This window comes from Podarcis muralis, chromosome 10 (assembly GCF_964188315.1).
Source record: "Podarcis muralis chromosome 10, rPodMur119.hap1.1, whole genome shotgun sequence".
Classification (NCBI taxonomy): domain Eukaryota; kingdom Metazoa; phylum Chordata; class Lepidosauria; order Squamata; family Lacertidae; genus Podarcis; species Podarcis muralis.
This window is the reverse complement of record NC_135664.1, coordinates 30,944,858-30,961,193: the sequence shown is the minus strand read 5'-3', so window position 1 is coordinate 30,961,193 and position 16,336 is coordinate 30,944,858. Positions and strand designations below refer to the sequence as shown.

The following is a 16,336-nucleotide window of genomic DNA, read 5'->3' as shown; positions in this document are numbered from 1 at the left end:
CAAGTCATTTAAACAGACTATCACCCCCTTAAGCCTCTCCGGTTGCATTACTTCCTCTCGACCGCATGCGAGCTGACAACCGAGGACGCTCTCGGGGTATGCCAGCGCTGCACACATTTCTGTTTAGCTATCATGGCTTCCCCCAAAGGGACGCTGGGAACTGTAGTTCTGTAAATGAGATTCATTTACTGTAATACATTCTGAAGATCCTCAGCTAAACACTGTGGAAGGAAAAACACAACAGTGCAGCCTATGTTTACGTAAAGAAGACCCACTGATTTCAACGGGGCTTTATTTCCAAACAAGAAGCTACACTGTTTTAATCTTAAAACTAGTATAAAAGCTGATTCTTCTCTGGACTGTGGTTGGAAAGCAAGTGAATGAAAAGTTGGGGCAAATATTAATGGGAGAGTTCACTGCAGGGTAATCCAGAGGGTTTACTGTTGTTGTTACTGTTTCTGAGTCTCTGGGCTTCTGAAAGACATGCTGTCACATGGCTAATTCCTGTGTTGATCAATTACTGCTAGTCCAAACAATGGACTAGGATCTAGTCGCTAGATTCTAGTTACATCATCAGTGGGTGGCAGGTTCCAAACACCCTCAAACTCCTTCCCCCCCCAAAAAAATTAGTTGACAATTCTACCCATCCTTCCTAAACCCTCTAAATTGTGTGAGAAGCTGCCTTCTGGATGTGCTCCTTAATCTCTCTGTCTTCTCCAGCTGTGTTTAAAACTTTTACTTACTCAAAATATTTTTACTTACCTTTTACCCACCGCTTTTGGACTCTCTATGTATTTATGATGGCTGTTAATTCTTGGGCAGATTAAGCCTTAAAATGTAAAGAAGCATATTCATGGTAATACTTGCAAGCCATGCAGTTGCATTTTTGATAGCAGTGATTACCCTATGCTACCATCTTCCCAGTCAGTAGTCAAAATTCAGGAAAAGCGCCACAGATTTAAAGTCAAATCCAATTGAGCATATACATTTCAAATGAGGGCAGGTGGGAGGTGCAAAGTGCCTTGCAATGTGGTCTGCGTAGAGATTATAACATCTCTAATCCAGGAAAAGGGGAATTTATGCTTCAATTGAGTTCTAGGTCAAGCAGAAGTATATCACTCTGAATTTTGTTGATGGAGGACTGAGAATGCATTTTCACTAGGCCAATCTCTAATGAGGTGGTTGTTGATTCCTGCTGGGTGCAGGATAATAATTTTCTGCTCCATCATGTGACGTTCCTCAAAAGGTCTCTGGGAATACAAGACCTAGGGCATCATCCTCTCCGAAACGTGTGAGAGTAACTGTTGCTGGCTGGAGTGGAGGGGGAAGATGATCCAGCATCAGAATTGATGCTTTTCTCATGCCATCACTTACAAATTATGGCATGAGTGGCAGCTGTCCTGCCTTGAACACAGGCAACTGGCGGACTGTAAATTTGCTAAGCATAGCAACGCCATCATTTCATCCTTTCAGAATGACAGAAGCATCCGAATTTAAACTTTCTGCTGCCTTATTTGCAGCGACGTGCCTATGAGAGACCTACGCCACTCACGTAGATTTTGTCGCGCCGCGAACCACAAGCTATACCCCTCCCCTTTGAGGCCGTTCACGTCAATTCCGTTGGAAAACTGACTAATAAGCGACGTGTTCCGTCTCGAGACGGACGTTTCTCGCGCCCATTCAGAAGGCCTTCCGCGTGAAACCAATAGCGGGCGGCAGCTCCCCCGGAAAGGCGGGGCGTCGCGTCGGGTTGGTGACGTGCGGGTGTCGCGCATGCGGGCCTTCCTTTTCTGGGTGGCGGCGAGAGAGGCAGCACCATGAAGGCGTCGGGCACCGTAAGCGAAGCGCCGGTCTCGCGGGCTTGAGGGCGTCTCGGGCAGACGCTTCTAATAAGGCGAAGCGGGCGGGGGTGGGGGGGGGGAAGCGGCTGAGGGTGGCGGCGCAGGGAGGAGGCGGCTCTCCATGGGTCTTTCCCTCGGCCTTGTCTGGCTCAGGCCACGAGCGAGCGCCCAATATGGCGGCCCTGGCGCCGTCAGCTCCTCGCAGCGTGGAGGCTCCGGGAGACGCGCTTGGCTGAGAAGCCCCGCCTAAGGCAGATGGTTTGCCCCCCCCCCCCCAGGCCGTGGAATGGGGAGGCTTCCCCTTTACATCAGGCCTACTCCTCTCGCCTCCATTCCACCCTCATGGGAACATGCAGTTTCCAATCGGGGCTGGTCTTCCTGCATCTTTTGAACTGGGCAAACTACTGACCGTTGAAATATACTTTTCCTGTACGTCAGGGATGGGCCGATGTGTGCGCGCACAGTGTACAGAGCTCAGTATGATTAACTTCAAGATACCGTTGCACAAGTACAGTGGTACCTCGGGTTACATACGCTTCAGATTACAGACTCCACTAACCCAGAAATAGTTCCTCGGGTTAGGAACTTTGCTTCAGGATGAGAACAGAAATCGTGCTCCGGCGGTGCAGCAGCAGCAGGAGGCCCCATTAGCTAAAGTGGTGCTTCAGGTTAAGAACAGTTTCAGGTTAAGAACAGACCTCTGGAACGAATTAAGTACTTAACCCGAGGTACCACTGTAATTCATTTTTTACAATCATCTTGCAGGTAAAAGCACCCTGGCTCTAAAAGCATTATGAGATTTTTCATGTTTGCTTTCTCTCTTTCTCTCTTCAAGCTGAGGGAGTACAAAGTTGTTGGGAGATGCCTCCCCACTCCTAAGTGCCCAACACCACCTCTCTATCGTATGCGCATCTTTGCTCCTAATCATGTTGTTGCAAAGTCCCGTTTCTGGTACTTTGTCTCTCAGCTGAAGAAGATGAAGAAATCTTCTGGGGAAATTGTGTACTGTGGACAGGTAAGACCATGAACAATCTTAAATCTTAAAAGACGTGTTTAATTTTGTGGTTGGATGCTTGCTTATTTGCTTAACTCAACATTCCCAGGTACCTAGCTTGTGTATATCACCTGTGGGAAACTTCTGTCCCTCCAGATGTTGCTGCATTACAACTCCTACCATCCTTGTCAATTGGCTATGCTACTTCAGCAGCATTTGGAGGGCCAAAGATTCAGCATACATATATTTGACCAATGCTTTATTAATAATTTTCAGAATGCCTGGTCTCCTAGCTTTTTTTGGCTTTGTCAAAAGTATTAAAGTGCTGTAGGTTGGCTCAAAATTTTTGCTGAGTATTTCACCGCTCATTGTCAGTGCAATCCTAACCATGCTTACTCAGAAGTAACTCCTATTGAATGCAGTAGGGCTTACTTCCAGGTAGGTGGGAGTTAGGATTGCAGCTTGAAATGCTTTTCCTCCATTATGAAAACACTTAAAATTAATGTTGCTGTGTTTCTCTGTAACATTCTATTTCTATGACAAATCTAATTTGTTTTTAAAAAGGGCAGACATAGGACAAGGACGTAGAAAAATATTCCTTATAAACCTCCAAAGTAATCTCTTGATTTCAGCAGAATTTACATAGGGTAGTCAAATCCCAGGTGGTCAGGGATGATCAGAGTTGTTGTCCAACAACATCTGGGAACCCAAGGTGGAGAAAGCCTGGTTTAGAGATTTAAAATTTAAAAGAATCCAAATTGGCCTGGAGGGGTTGAGATTGAAAATTGGTTATAAAATTCTAATTTGCATGGAGAGATTTCTTTCTTAAAATACTATAATTTGAGTTCACCCAGTAGATCTTATTGGCAATAAGCTGGAGTCAAATGAAAGAAAGTGAAATTTAGCACTTAATCTGCAGCTAATTTACCACCACAAGATGTGTTGATGGCCGCTAGCATAGTTGCATTAAATGGTTGATTACTAAATGAATCTTTCATGCTACAAGGCAGTATACTTCTGAAAATCAGATACTAACCTTGATATTTATATACTATTTTGAGCTTCTGAAAGCATCTGGCATTCTGTCCACAGTTGTTTTTAGATTAATTCTACAATCATAAGCTCACTTAGGATATAAGCCCTTTTGAATACAGTGGGGCTTCTGAAAAAACATGCATAGGATTACACCAGGATATCTGAAACTGGTGTCATCTGGATTTCAGACCTGCATCTCTCATCAGCATTTGACAATGCTTGATAGGACTGATGAGAGATGGAGTCCATAGCAGTTGATGGGCCACAGATTAGTCTATCTTGCTGCAGATGGACAGATTGTACCAAGGAAATTTTACATTCTTACTAGGTTGTTTTGTGATGCCTGCATATTAGTTCCAGGCATGATCCACATACAGTACTTAAAGCAGTACTTTGTACTCAACAGCATTTTGTAGTAATGAAAACCATATATACCATATAACAGAGATGAGGAATCTGTAGCCCTCCAGATGTTGCTGAAATAAAACTCCCATCATCCTGGTGTTAGAAACACAGATATGAAAGCTAGGAGCTAAATGGCACCTTAAACCTCGGTTATGAGTACATCAAAGGAATGTCTAGGCATGCTTCTTTAATAACAGTACAGTGCTGAAAATGAATGAACAGCTAAAATATTGTGTTCATTTTTCACATGGTCTAGTCCTTCCCCTCCCACCACCTAATATTCTTAAGAGGGTCTCTTCTCCAATCTTCAGAGAGTAGCTGGAAAATGGGAGGCAGAAAAATGTCCTCCTTTGCTTCCACTCTGCAGTTTTAATCTGAAATCTTAGGTGCCATGCTGCTCCCAGAGCTCAGAAACTGCTCGCACTAATGAAATTTCCTGCCACAAAATGTGCCTAGAACAATGGGAGTTTTGAACAGTTTATCATCCTGGAACATTGGCCATGATGGCTGATGGGAGTTGTAGTCTAAAACATCTGGAAGTTAATAGGTTCCCTATTCCTGCCATATAAATTTAACAGCAATGAAATCTCTCCATTCTGATCCATTTGTTGATGCTTTCACTTGTTATACAAAGCACTGGTAGTCTGTAATGTGATTTTTCTGACAATGTTATTAATGCAATCATAGGTTTTTGAGAAGTCTCCGTTGAAGGTGAAAAATTTCGGTATCTGGCTGCGCTATGATTCTCGTAGTGGAACTCATAACATGTACAGGGAGTACAGGGATTTGACAACTGCTGGAGCTGTTACACAGTGCTGTAAGTAGAGACCCTTTGGAATGCTTGGTTTCCTTTCGATTCCACTATTGAAAGATAATGAAAAAGAGGAAATAATTCAAAGTTTTTATCGTGTCATCCATTGCGTTTATTTTGATTAGTTATGCAACCTAAATTGACTAAGCCTTTTATATGAAGCCAGGTTATAGTTGGCTGCAACCTATATTTCTGTGACTTAAGAGTTGTGGTGGTAGTTTTGCTCCATCCATGCAGATGCACTACCACAGACTTCTATGTGTGCAACAAAACTTTATCTCCTTACCCTCCCAGCACCTCCTGTTCCTTCAAAATTATCTGCTGATGGTTGGGGGACCCCCGCTCAGAGCAGATTTTTTTTTGGGTGTGCACTGGGGGGAGAATAAACAAGTCCCGCACAAGTGGAATTTTGTTCATGCAGTGTTGGATACAACTCTTAAGGTTTTTTGAAAAAATAAGTTGCAGCTTTGTGTGCTCTAGTCATAAACAAGTTTGGGAATGATGCACATTCCATTGTTCTTAATGGGTCTTAGTTATGGATAATGTGTCTGGCATTCTTTTCATTGACCCAAGCCAGGTCAAGATAGGTTTCATTCTTTTAATCTGTTCATAGCCAGACTTATCTTGACCTAGTTTGGGTCAACGAAAAGGCTAGCATGGCTCAAAACCAACCTGCTGTTGTCGGACTACAACTCCCATCACCCCTAGCTCCAGGACCAGTGATCAGGGATGATGGCAGTTGTAGTCCAACAACAGCCGGGGACCAAAGTTTGAGAAACACTGTATAAACTGTACTCTGCCACCTAATTCATGTGATTTGTGGTGTGACAGCTTTGGCTGTCCTTTAGTACTATCCACATGTACAGATTACATGATGGAAGAGCCACAAATTGTTACTGGTGTTGAAATTTAAAACTGCATACAAACCCAAAGAACATTGTTTATAATAAAATGTTCTTGCCGTGTGTGCAGATATTAAATGTACCTTGTCGCCTTTCAAGAGCTGCTGTGCCTTTGAAAGTGAAATTGAAGGTCCTACAAATAAATACAGCAAGATTGTGTATTTGTGTATGTATAGATATCTGGTTACAGGGCTCAACCTTGTTTATGTTATTAGAATAGTTCATAATTGTCTGGCATATTACAGATCGCGATATGGGAGCCCGTCATAGAGCTCGTGCTCACTCAATTCAGATCATGAAAGTTGAAGAGATCGCTGCTAACAAGTGCCGCAGACCAGCTGTCAAGCAGTTCCATGTAAGTAGATTAAATGCGTACTTTTGACATCTCTACAAAGTTGAGAATGGAGCAGTCTTCATCAAAGTGATGTCAATAAAAAATAACTTTAGGGGATCATGAACTGCATATTTGTGCTGGACCTTAGTATCTAGTGTGTTTTGAGCCCCCCAGTTCTTACTTCAGAACTACAGTACTAAACCAAATCAAATTTCAGTCATGTAAAATTGCCTATACTGGGTCTGCATGAGCAGATCTTCACTCAAGAGAATCCCCCATCCTCCTAGAGCAATTTCTGGGACAAGAGGGGGTGCAGATTGTAGATGAGGGAGGGAAAACACATTATACTCATGCATGGACCCATTTTCTTTTACTGTAAAAATACTTCTGTGTTCTATAACATGAAACAACATGCTTTTATTTAAAAAGAGAAACCTATTTCTCCTCTTGCTGCTTAGTTTCAAATTTATAGTATTATGTATACACACCTTGTTTTGTTCTTTAAAATGTTCATTTGAAAAATGTCCTCTAAGGATTCAGTCTTTGTTTCTTCTTTGCTGATTAAAACATACAGATGTTTGTTTGGTTTTGGCTTATTATAAAAAAAATCATATAATTTTAGTGCAGTGCAGTGTGTCCCCCAGCTGTTTTTTTACCACAATGCAGATTTTGGTGCAAATGTGTAAGTGGTACCATGATATTACTGGGAAAAATGGATTTATATATTTTTGTAGTCCCATCAGAAAGGGTATGGAGCCTGAAACGTATCTGATATTGAAGGACACCTAAAAGACATTTTGCACTAGTGACTTTTTAGCAGCTTTGGGATGCTGCCTTTATTACATGTGCTTGGGGATTAGAAAGGTGCATCCCTGTTGCTATTAATATCCAAGATGTTAATTTATTTTTACTATATTTTTCTTGTGTAGTAATGTCAATTATTAAAACGTAGTAGCCATGAATTAATTTTACTAGTTAGTGTCTAATGAACATTTACTAATGCTTTGTTTTCCTACAGGATTCCAAAATCAAGTTCCCTCTGCCACATAGAGTTCTGCGTCGTCAACATAAGCCGCGCTTCACCACCAAGAGACCAAACACGTTCTTCTGAATGCAGACTTGGTTCATTTGCTCTGAGTTTCAATAAAGTTCTTTTTGAACTTCTGATTATTTTTGTTAGGTCTGGAACATAATTGTCCTAACCTTGCAAATACAATGTTGAGAGAAATTGCACATCTGCCTGTCATCCTCTTCCCACCTCTCTGCTGTGCATCTGTGGAAGGACAAGGGAGCTGATGGATCTAGAGTATCCTTCACAGAACAGGATGCTCTCTGATAAGACCCATCCACAGACTGGCTTCTTCCACCTTAACACAAAGAGCCTTGCTTTTAAATTTAGAAAAGAGAAGAGCAAAGTTTCTCAGGTTGCTGAGGAACAGGTAATTGTTATTGCCACAAGTAGTCATTTGCTACCTTAAATTGCTAGGCACACGTCTGTGGCAGATATAGAAACTACATATAGAAAGTTACATTTTGTACTTTTTATTATGCCTGTCACTTTCCTTAACATGTAAACAGACTCCAGCTCAACAAAACTAGCAAAGAAGAACACACAATACTTCCATTATGAACACAGGAAAATGCTAGGTTGGTGTAGCCTACACATTTATTGCTCCAATGTGCAAACACTGTACAAAGAAAAGCAGTCTTGCCTTGTTATTAGGAACAGCCGATGAGGTACAGAGGCTGGAGAGTACCAGTTGGCTGCAAGTTGGTGGGTGGAATGATAGGCCTAGTGGATCCTGCCAGGACATGGAGGCCTCCCCAAATTGCCCGCTATGCCAGGTGCTGAAAGTGTCCCTGCATAGTTGCACCAGAGTTTGTGTGGCCTATGACTGAGCTGAATATTTTGACTTGACAGACTCAATATAAAAGTAGTTGAAAACATTGGGAAGGGTAATGTGAGGGACAAATGTTGTGGCTATAGCGGGTGTGGAGAACCTTTGGCTGACGGTTTCCCCAAACTATGCTACACAAAATGCCAGATATGGGGTAGGTGGTATTACAGCTGACTGTGCAACTATGGCACAGCCATCGCTGCAGAAAGCAGGCACAACATCTGACAGGTGGTGACTTAAAGGCTACTGGACAGAGGCAATGCTGATACCATGATAGTCCTCTTCCCCCTGATGTTTCTACTAAGTGGAAATTTTCTCCAGAGATAAACAAAAACCTGGGGGGGGGGCCCTCTATGTCTTTCCTCTTAGTTCTTTCTTAGAATCCAAACAGGAAGCAAGGACAAATTGACCAATAATCTTGATTTTACCAGAAAAATATAGGATGACTAAGAAAGCTGCAAAACAGACTGGTGGCATGTCTTTTGGTAAAGAACTGGGTGCTGAGTTGGAAGTATTGTGCAAGTGTGTAGCATGGAAAAAGGAAGCCTGATACAGTCTTGGGCATGTGTGGCAAATCCCCATCCTGTCTGGGCCTCAAAGCTGGCCATTATTAGTGGATGAGTAGAGAAGGAACGAGTTCCAACCCCACCGTCGATGTGCCTGCGAGCACGCAGCTGTACAAGGTTGGCGACTGCAGCTTTTGGGCCGCCACTCTAGGACTTGAGCCCTTCTGTCCTCGCTGCGCTCCTATGGAAATAAATTAGTCCCCGCGCCCCGCCGATTGTTGGATTCAATAACCAATAAGATTCGTTTCCCTGATTCCTCGTCCCCGCCCCTCACCAGCCTCTCTCGGGTTCCCCCGCCCTTTGGTTTCCCTGACAGATCACGTGGCGCTGCCCCTTCCCTACAGCCCGATTGGCTCTTGAATAGGGAAGGGGCGGGCGCGGGGGGGGGGTTATGATGGCCGCCCTCCGGCTCACGTGACTTGTCCTATAGGTGTATATGCCTGCGCGCGCGCGCTCGTGTTTGTGGATGTCTCCGCGGCGGGGCGCGGGAGAGGTGGCTGCCGTGCGCGTGGCGGCGGCGGCGGCGGGCGAATGGGGGAGTCTACCCCTCTGGGCGCGCCGGTGCCGGTGGAGCAGGCGGTGCTGGAGACCTTCTTCTCGCACCTGGGCATCTTCTCCTACGACAAGGCCAAGGACAATGTGGAGAAGGAGCGCGAAGCCAACAAGAGCGCGGGCGCCAGCTGGCTCTCGCTGCTGGCCGGATTGGCCCACCTGGCCGCGGCCGAGAAGGCCTATCACAGCATGACCTTCCTGGGCCAGAAACTAGGTACCGACCGGGCCGCGGCTGCTGCTTTGGGGCCGCTTTTCTTCTCTCCTCCCCCCACCCCGCCTTCCCATCCCACTGAGGCGCAGGTCTCTTCGTGACAGAGAAGGGCAGCTCTTCCTTGGCGTGCGGAACTTCTCCTCAGGCCCGCCAGCAGTTGGTCCCCAGGTGTAGATGTTGAGTGAGGGGCAGGGGTGCCAACTTGAATAAAATATCGGGGTGGGGGGCAGATATTATGTGAACTGCCCTGAGACCCCCAGGTATAGGTAAAGGTAAAGGGACCCCTGACCATTAGGTCCAGTCGTGACTGACTCTGGGGTTGCGGCGCTCATCTCGCTTTATTGGCCGAGGGAGCCAGCGTACAGCTTCTGAGTCATGTGGCCAGCATGACTAACCCGCTTCTGGCGAACCAGAGCAGCGCACAGAAACGCCGTTTACCTTCCTGCCAGAGCGGTACCTATTTATCTACTTGCACTTTGACGTGCTTTCGAACTGCCAGGTTGGCAGGAGCAGGGACTGAGCAACGGGAGCTCACCCCGTCACAGGGATTTGAACCGCCGACCTTAGGATCGGCAAGTCCTAGGCTCTGTGGTTTAACCCATAAGAATAATAAGCCGCATGCCCGCCATAGCTGTCAACTTTCAGATTTGAAAATAAGGGATCAGCAGCCTCACCTGTCCCGGGGACAGTCTACAGGATATCTAACAATCCGGGATAGCAGTGGGAAACTGCGCTGGAATAAGGGAATTTCCCGTAAAAAAAGGGAAGGTTGACAGCTATGATCCCCGCATAAACAAGGCGTGGCGCACGCACTTCATTTGAATGGCAACGCCCATCAACTTTGGTTCCCCCCCCCCCAGCCCCCTCAGGTATTTTATTGGGGGGGGGGGGCAAAGGGACCTCAGCCCCTAGGAGTTGGCTCCTATACTGAGGGGTTGGGCCTATGTCATCACCCTTCTGCACTTCACTCTCCCCACCCCCACCCCACCTTTCTAGACATCCATATCCATGACAGCCTTGGGATGTTCAGCAGAACAAACAAAACCTAGGGACAGCTCAAAGGTATATTTGCAGGCAAATGTTTCATGGAAAAGTTGCTTCAGACTCCCAGTGTTCATCACAAGCAATACATCTGTCATCCTGCCTTTATAGTTCCCGTTTCTTACCCAGCAGAAGCTGAATTCAATAATAACAATATTGGGGGCCCCTTTTTTTAACACAATACATCAGCTTTTTGTTCTGATACAGCCTGATGGTGAAAGCAAGTGCTGGAGCAACTGCTTTGCGTGCAGTTAGATCTTAGGTTCAGTTGGAAACACTGGTGGAGAGATGTTGCCAGTTAATGTAGGCCAGTAGTGTCCAAACTTTTTTCAAAGAGGGCCAGATTTGATGAAGTGAAGAGCCGTGAGAGCTGGCCAAAGGACCAACCAAAGTTGTTGAGCTTTTTTTAGGCAATACTACTGAGCTAGCTAGAACAGAAATCTGATTCGTGCAAGGTGCAAGGCAGCTTTTTGTCCACTTGAAGGCAACAGCGTTAGGTGGTCTGTGGCCGAATGGAACCTAATGGGCAGTAATCATTTTGGGTGCTGGTATGGCCATTTAAATATGATAGAAAGAGTCCCAGTTAATAGACTTGGGAAGGAGAGGGTGGTGAATGGGTCCTTCATGGTACAGGCTGCAGATTAACTTTCAAATCATTGAGCAACTTGTTCAAATTTGTAAAGCTACTCTAAAACAACATTCTTTGGCAAGGCACTGGCAGTCCAGGTAATGTGCTGATATCAGTAACCTGTTAGGGTTTTCTGGTTCTTCTAATGCTCAAGTTTGCAGAACTAGGTTGTCGCATGGAACTGTCAGCAACACCAGTTTAATAAAATCAGCCAATAGGCACTGTCCAAAAACAGAAAAACATAAGTCCTTCCTGAAGTCTCATATTCTGAAAAAAGCCGTGAGACAAAAGGAGAGAAAAGTTGCAGAGGAATTTTGCACTTGCTGGAGTGAGAAAAATAAGAGCATGAAAAGAGTTAAAGAATCTTGTAGGGATTTTTAGTCCTTGCTTTCAAAATCACAGCTGGTTACAAATAAGAATTATATTACTCTTTGCATTTGATTACTTAACTCTGCTTCCTTCCCTTAATGGGTTTTGTGACTTCCTTGTGGTGTGATGTGGGTCTTGGGAAAATACATGCTTAAGCTTTCTTAATCTTAAATAATTTAAAATGTACTTGCTTGTGTGCTTTTAAGGACTAATGAGCAGGTCTTTGAGTTCATCTGTTCTCTTTGAGTTCTGATTTGCAGTTAGAATGTTGGTATATTCATGACTGCACGTTTCACATTTCAGGGTTTAAAAAACTTAAAAGTGTTTCATGTTGTTTGGTCAAAAACACATTCAAAGGTCTAGCTATTAATAGCAACATGAGTTATTAACATTTAATGATGGCAATGCTGTGTAAAATCCTTAGAGAAGAGGTTATTTCTAGGTTGAGTATATTCTTCCCAGCAAACTTAGAAGTAATATTTAGACCTTTCTGAAAACAAGGCATGAACAGTGAAGCAATGTGGCAGAAGGCCCCTGATGAAAAATTAATTTGGAACAAGTAGAGGTTAAACTGGGACGCAGGTGGCGCTGTGGGTTAAACCATAGAGCCTAGGGCCTGCTGATCAAAAGGTCGGTGGTTCGAATCCCCGCGACGGGGTGAGCTCCTGTTGCTCGGTCCCTGCTCCTGCCAACCTAGCAGTTCGAAAGCACCTCAAAGTGCAAGTAGATAAATAGGTACAGCTCCGGCGGGAAAGTAAACGGCGTTTCTGTGCGCTGCTCTGGTTTGCCAGAAGCAGCTTAGTCCTGCTGGCCACATGACCCGGAAGCTGTACGCCGGCTCCCTTGGCCAATAAAGCGAGATGAGTGCCGCAACCCCAGAGTCAGTCACAACTGGACCTAATGGTCAGGGGTCCCTTTACCTTTAGAGGTTAAACTTGCTAAAATGCAAACTTCTATTACGTAATAATGAAATCTCTTACAAGTCATTGTTGCTGCTGAACATGCAATTGCTAATTAACTACGGAGGCATATTGTTTCGTCTTGTGCATTTTTCATCCGTAGTATGGGTAATATATACTTCTTTTCAAAAAAATACAGGTGGACAGTCATTCTTCAGCCGAAAAGACTCTATACGAACCATATATACATCTCTGCATAATGAACTGAAGAAGGTGGTGGCAACGGGTCGGAATGCATTGGGGGGAACAGCCCCTCACCTAGAAGAACTGCTTTCTCACCTGTCTGAGCAGCTCTGTTACTTTGTTCAGGCTCGAATGGAAATTGCTGATTTCTATGAAAAAATGTATAGCCTTAGCACCCAGAAGTTCATCAACTCCGAGGAACTGGTAAACTTCTTGGAATCCATCCTTAAAAAATACAGCTCAAGGTCAGTGTGTCCTTTCAATGTCATTGATGCCTTTCCTTTAAGCAGAAGGATTGAAAATTTGCATTATAGCTTTGTCAATATAAAAGCAGTCCAGATTCCAAATGGTTTAGTCTTTATACCGTTTTACATATTAGCAAAAAGTGAGTTTAACATATATGAACAATGCCAACAAAGTGTCTGCAAACACCCCCCCCCCCCCCGGTGTTTTATATGACCAGGGATCTGGCACAGTTTCTATCGTGTTTGCTATCCAACAATTTCATTAACTTTCATCTTCCCCTACCCCTTAATTTTTGTTTGATGTGCTCAGGAAGCCTGCAGATTTATACATAGTGCCTAAATTTAAGAACATAATCACAGATTTAGGGTTGGTACAAAATTGAGAAGCATGAGATCCTTTGTTAAGCATATGAAACATAAGCACATCCTCTCAGCCTTATCATGATTTTTCTAAATTGCAACATCCACTAATTAATTTTAAATAGTTCCCCATAATTTAATTTTTTAAAAAATATGGTTTCATATCTGTATTTCTTAATTGTCAGTATCAGGAGTAGACATTTTGTGTGTGCAGAAAACAGGTGTGGAAATGACTTTGTAATGGTGTCTGTGGTAAGGCTTTTAATTAGAACACATTTCTGAGACAGTGTAAGTTTTGTCATTCAGCCTTCTTCTTCATCATCATCATCATTCAGTTGGCAATTTTCTGGAATTACAGTTTTTCACTAGATGTCCCCGACAAGGCTTGCATTCAGTTTAAATTCTGCTTCATTTAAACTTGGTTAGCTGAGAGTCTTATATGGTAGACTGAAGGCACATTGTCTCCAAGTAGGCAACATTTTTTCAGACACAATATCAGGAATGTTCCTCTCATTAGGAAACAATTTGAGCACTGGTCTGTGCTTTTTCTTCTTTATCTAGTTTGCAGTAACAATAAAATGGCTGTTGACCTGGTCGTTGGAACCAACTGGAGCTGAAATTTTGTAGAAATGAGTAGTGGGTCACTTTCAAGTGGATGTTTATATAATTTAATTAGTATAACTTATTCTGACCAAAGTTTTCTGTTTCATCCAAATGTGAAGTATTCTGTGGTGAGTTGGAGGGTTGTTGTTTTTTGCAGAATTTGGGAGTAAATCATATATTATCCAACACTTGGAAGTATTTGCCCACTTCACATGTATGCTATAATTAACATACATTTCTGAACATACATTTGAACATACATTTCTGGTCTGTTTATGTCCTCTCCCCTACTGTGTGGAGGAAACAAACCATGATCTCTGGCTTAATGTTCTGACTCTGCTTTGTTTTGCTCCCAACAACCATAATCAGTAAGCCAAGAATAAACCTTGGCTAAGATTATGGTTTTTTAGGAGCGAAACAAACCATATTTCCTTGTTCAAATACAACATCTAGCTGGGGATTATGGTTTGCTTTCTGCCAATGTGATCCAAGAGGAGTGAAGCAGGCATTATTTACCATGGTTGATGACTTCTTGTGATGTGTGAATGTGGCTGTTGTGCCCCTTGGAGACAAGCATAGAAAATGCTCAACTTTGATACATTGGTGAGTGGAACACGGGTGAACTGCTTATTCAGTGTACCTGGTACATGATTGTAACATGCAGAGTTGCCAAGATCTTAAAATCCTGTTAGAAGTAGTGACAAAGCTCTTCAATTCTGTTTTGTACTATGGTGTTCCGGGAAGGACAGCATTTGGCAAGCATGCTCTAGAACTGTACACTCTCTCTGGATTCCTGGCTGATTGAGAGAATAGCTTTTCTGTGCAATGCATCTCATGCATCTCGAAATGTCTTCCCTTCTCTAGATTTCATCACCCAATCCTTAGTCCTCTGGAAAGTAGCTTCCAGTTAGAAGCGGATGTGCTTACCCATCTTTTGAAGGCTCAGGCACAGATCTCAGAGTGGAAATTCCTCCCATCCTTGGTCCATTTGCACAATGCTCACACAAAGCTGCAGACTTGGGGACAGATTTTCGAGAAGCAACGAGAAACCAAGAAACACCTGTTTGGCGGCCAGTCTCAGAAGGCTGTGCAACCGCCACACCTTTTCCTGTGGCTCATGAAACTCAAGAATATCCTCCTTGCCAAATTTAGCTTTTACTTTCATGAGGCACTTAGTCGGCAAACGACGCCATCTGAAATGAAGACATTGACTGCAAAAGCCAACCCTGATTATTTTGGGAAAATTTCCAGCTTTATCAGGAAATACGATGCTGTTAACGTTTCCTTAATCTTTGACAACCGTGGATCAGAGAGCTTTCAGGGACATGGTTACCATCATCCCCATTCCTACAGAGAAGCCCCCAAAGGTGTTGATCAGTATCCTGCAGTCGTATCTCTGCCCAGTGACAGGCCTGTTATGCACTGGCCCAATGTCATCATGATTATGTCTGACCGGGCTTCTGACCTCAACAGTTTGGAAAAAGTGGTCCATTTCTATGATGACAAAGTTCAAAGCACATACTTTTTGACTCGCCCCGAACCTCATTTTACCATTGTAGTTATTTTTGAATCCAAGAAGTCTGAGAGAGACTCTCATTTTATCTCTTTTCTCAATGAAACTTCCTATTCCCTTAAGAACTCAAAAGCATTTGCAAGTCTGAAGCCTGGATCCAAAGGATAAAAGGATTTGCTATTAAAATTGTTTATTGGACTGCAAGGAAACTGGCTTTTAAGGCTTCTAGAAATGCCTGTTTGTGTATGTTGGTCATTTTTTTAAATATAGAAGCTATTTTAATATTAAGTATTTAATGTTTAATATTAATATTCAGCATTTTTGGAATGAATAGCTTGAATGATATAAAATTGAATTGGAAGGTGGCAAACTCCTCAAATGTAGTGCACTAAAACTATCAGGATGGTGTTTTGCTCAACTGCTGTATTTTTTTTAAGTCTATATGACACTTGTTTGCCTTTACCTAAATGCACTTTATCTGCTGCTGGTCTGTCACTTAGCATTTGCTGGAAACAGATTTGAATAGGAATACGGAGTATGAATCCCACCACCAAAAGCAATTGCCTATATTAAAAGTATTCTTTGGTCATATTCACTGGAAAATGTTGGAACTTGAAGCAAATAATTGCAATAAATTAAATGCATAATGGAAAAATACCTTTCTTTCTCAGCTCTGTAAAACCTTGGTCTGGAATTCCATAAGTCACATATAAGGCCCTATCTCATCATCTTGTGGTAGTGGCTTTACAGATCCCTTTCTCTCTAACTCTTATGCTTAGTTGTTATGCTATAGGAAGCTGTATGTACTTGTTATTATTTATTTTAAAAAATTATATCCCATATCTTTCCTTGAAAGAGCTCAAGGTGGCTAATAGTAAAAATAGCT

At 43.2% G+C, this 16,336-nt stretch overlaps 2 protein-coding genes and 1 non-coding gene across 3 annotated transcripts; all 3 read left to right on the top strand.

Annotated features, from left to right (window-relative positions):
- The first annotated feature begins 1,690 nt into the window (after positions 1-1,690).
- On the top strand, positions 1,691-7,489 carry RPL18A (ribosomal protein L18a). The gene is made up of 5 exons (XM_028746233.2): positions 1,691-1,835; positions 2,677-2,856; positions 4,963-5,092; positions 6,234-6,343; positions 7,341-7,489. The coding sequence occupies exons 1-5, from the start codon at positions 1,818-1,820 to the stop codon at positions 7,431-7,433; spliced, it is 531 nt and encodes a 176-aa protein (XP_028602066.1). The 5' UTR covers positions 1,691-1,817; the 3' UTR covers positions 7,434-7,489.
- Positions 6,001-6,129, top strand: LOC114606075 (small nucleolar RNA SNORA68). Its single transcript, XR_003708770.1, has one exon. It is a non-coding gene; the product is annotated as a small nucleolar RNA SNORA68 (small nucleolar RNA).
- Positions 7,490-9,184: 1,695 nt separating the features above from the next.
- KICS2 (KICSTOR subunit 2) lies at positions 9,185-16,107 on the top strand. Its single transcript, XM_028746232.2, has 3 exons — positions 9,185-9,552; positions 12,686-12,974; positions 14,802-16,107. Exons 1-3 carry the CDS (start codon positions 9,318-9,320, stop codon positions 15,616-15,618), a joined length of 1,341 nt encoding a protein of 446 aa, XP_028602065.1. The 5' UTR covers positions 9,185-9,317; the 3' UTR covers positions 15,619-16,107.
- The last annotated feature ends 229 nt before the right edge of the window (positions 16,108-16,336 follow it).